The sequence below is a fragment of the Limulus polyphemus genome, unplaced genomic scaffold (assembly GCF_000517525.1).
Source record: "Limulus polyphemus unplaced genomic scaffold, Limulus_polyphemus-2.1.2 Scaffold768, whole genome shotgun sequence".
Lineage (NCBI taxonomy): Eukaryota > Metazoa > Arthropoda > Merostomata > Xiphosura > Limulidae > Limulus > Limulus polyphemus.
Window position 1 is genome coordinate 433519 of NW_013666378.1, and position 2772 is coordinate 436290.

General features: G+C 32.7%; 1 protein-coding gene across 3 annotated transcripts in view; it reads left to right on the forward strand.

Moving 5' to 3' along the window:
- The window catches only part of LOC106460426 (nose resistant to fluoxetine protein 6-like), a 37362-nt gene extending 36598 nt beyond the window's left edge, over window positions 1-764 (forward strand). For all 3 annotated transcript variants that reach the window (XM_022387147.1, XM_022387148.1, XM_022387149.1), the window contains one exon: window positions 326-764. In XM_022387147.1, coding sequence (XP_022242855.1) covers window positions 326-466 — 141 coding nt within the window. In that variant the 3' untranslated portion in view covers window positions 467-764. The remainder of the gene's footprint in view (window positions 1-325) is intronic.
- Window positions 765-2772: the final 2008 nt, after the last annotated feature.

The window sequence follows — 2772 nt, forward strand, 5'->3', positions numbered from 1 at the left end:
ATTAGGGACGGCTAACGCAGATAGCCCTCGTGTAGCTTTGCGCGAAATTCATAACAAAACAAACATATTTGAGCCCCATTACTAACTTTTGGAAATTTAGAACTTCGTGTCTGAAAATTGATAGAAAGGTGTTTAATGGACATAAATGTCAATACTCACTTCCATATAAAATTATGTTTACGTATTCTAAGATAAAGTCTCATTTATAAGATTATAGCGTTTTTAGAATCTTTATGGATTAAACATCAGATACATTATTCGCGTGTGCATATATGATCTTCATCAATTGACTTTATGTTAATATTTTTATTTTATCTTTCCATAGGTTTATCTTTACATTGGCCATCTGGTGATAGCTTATGCCCTTGCATTTGCCTGCTGTCTGGCTTTCGAAGCGCCATTTTATCGTCTGCAAAAACTGGTTCTTAATCGACAGTATAAAGAGAAAGAAGAGACAAAGTGTTGATTCTTCTGATAGTGATATTCAACAAACGTCAACTGTCATTTTGCAAGGTTCAAGGCTTAACTGCTAAGTGTTGCTGCAATAAAAAATGCCGCCAGTTGAGGTTCATGGAAACAAAAAATATGTTAAAACGCAATGGGATCCATTTTTTGATTTGTGATAAGCGTAAAATTACCAGTGTTTTTGTGTATTTTTCACGACGAAATAACATAACTGTCATCGACGCTTTTACTGCGGGTTTCATCTTGTGAATAAGTGGAACACGTTGGCAGCAAATAAATTAAAAACAAATTGGAATTAGTGTTGTTTGAAACGAACTCAATGATAACATCACAAAAATTATGTTTCACTACACAGCACACTTTGGCATACCTCTGTGTTTGTAATAATTTCCGTTAACAACAGCCCTACTTTTGAGAGAATAAAACCGCAACCGAAACCTAGTAAGGCCAACACAACGACATCTGGTTTCGTAAAGAGCAGAAGCCGCATACAAAATAGTTATAAATAATAAAAATAGCAACGCTAGAAAGATGTTGATCTAGAGAGAGATTTATTCAACAACGTTTGGAGGCTAATCTTTTCATCAGGTGATTTATTCAACAACGTTTAGAGGCTAATCTTTTCATCAGGTGATTTATTCAACAACGTTTAGAGGCTAATCTTTTCATCAGGTGATTTATTCAACAACGTTTAGAGGCTAATCTTTTCATCAGGTGATTTATTCAACAACGTTTAGAGGCTAATCTTTTCATCAGGTGATTTATTCAACAACGTTTAGAATCTAAGCTTTTCATCAGGTGATTTATTCAACAACGTTTAGAATCTAAGCTTTTCATCAGGTGATTTATTCAACAACGTTTAGAATCTAAGCTTTTCATCAGGTGATTTATTCAACAACGTTTAGAATCTAAGCTTTTCATTAGGTGATATTTAAACAGTCGCAAAAACAAACAAAAAACAACACGTTCTAGATTAACATATTTATATGATTATACACGAGTATATGTGTATGCATATATATTATACACATGTAAGTTTATAGCTGGATAGGTTACTTAAAGTTGCTAGCTAAAAGCAAAAATACAATCTGACACATTTACGAGCAGTCTTTCAAAAGGCTGGACAATAGCTTCTGTACTGCCAAAGTATTGTCTTAAAACATAAAATATGAATTAACAGAATGGGAGTTGACTCTTTTCAACTTTTTGTTATTTTGTGTGTGTTTTATATAAACTTGTTGATTTGAATATTTATATATATATATACATATCTAAATAATTTCTCCGTAAATATATGTGAGAGAAATCACTGTCGTTGGCATGAGTTCACAAACACAGGACAACGCTAGTGAAGGTGAACGTGTTTTACTACAAACAAAATGACAGATTTCAATATAAACATAAAAACTGATGTTGATATGATGATGATGATGATTTCGTTGAAAGTGTGATGATCGATTTTAAGAAAATAAATACAAAAAACAACAAGATACGATTGTCTATTGTTTATTGTTCCGATATTGTTTCAAGTTTTTAGATCAAGATTCTACGACGACGAAACCATCAGAAATGAATGTATAAAAGTTTTGATATACTATTAGGTCGTCAAGAAATTATCGTCGCGTTTTGGAACACTTTCATTAACCCCCCACAAAAAGAAAAACAACAACAACAAACAGACAAAAAACAAAACGTACATCACGTATAATAGTTAAACGAACCGTCTAAACGTCACGTTAGTGTAGCCTATATAATGTGTAAAGTTTAGTATACTTTTAATATACTATTAGGTCGTCAAGAAATTAATGTCGCGTTTTGGAACACTTTCATTAACCACCCCCCCAAAAACGCACATCACTTATAATAGTTAAACGAACCGTCTAAACGTCACGTTAGTGTAGCCTATATAATGTGTAAAGTTTAGTATTCTTTTAATATACTGTTAGGTCGTCAAGAAATTATCGTCGCGTTTTGGAACACATTCATTAACCCCTCCAAAAAAAAGCAACAACAACAAACAGACAAAAAACAAAACGTACATCAAGTATAATAGTTAAACGAACCGTCTAAACGTCACGTTAGTGTAGCCTATATAAGGTGTAAAGTTTAGTATACTTTTAATATACTGTTAGGTCGTCAAGAAATTAATGTCGCGTTTTGGAACACTTTCATTACCCCCCCCCTAAAAAACAACAACAACAAACAGACAAAAAACAAAACGTACATCACGTATAATAGTTAAACGAACCGTCTAAACGTCACGTTAGTGTAGCCTATATAATGTGTAAAGTTTAGTATACTTTTAAT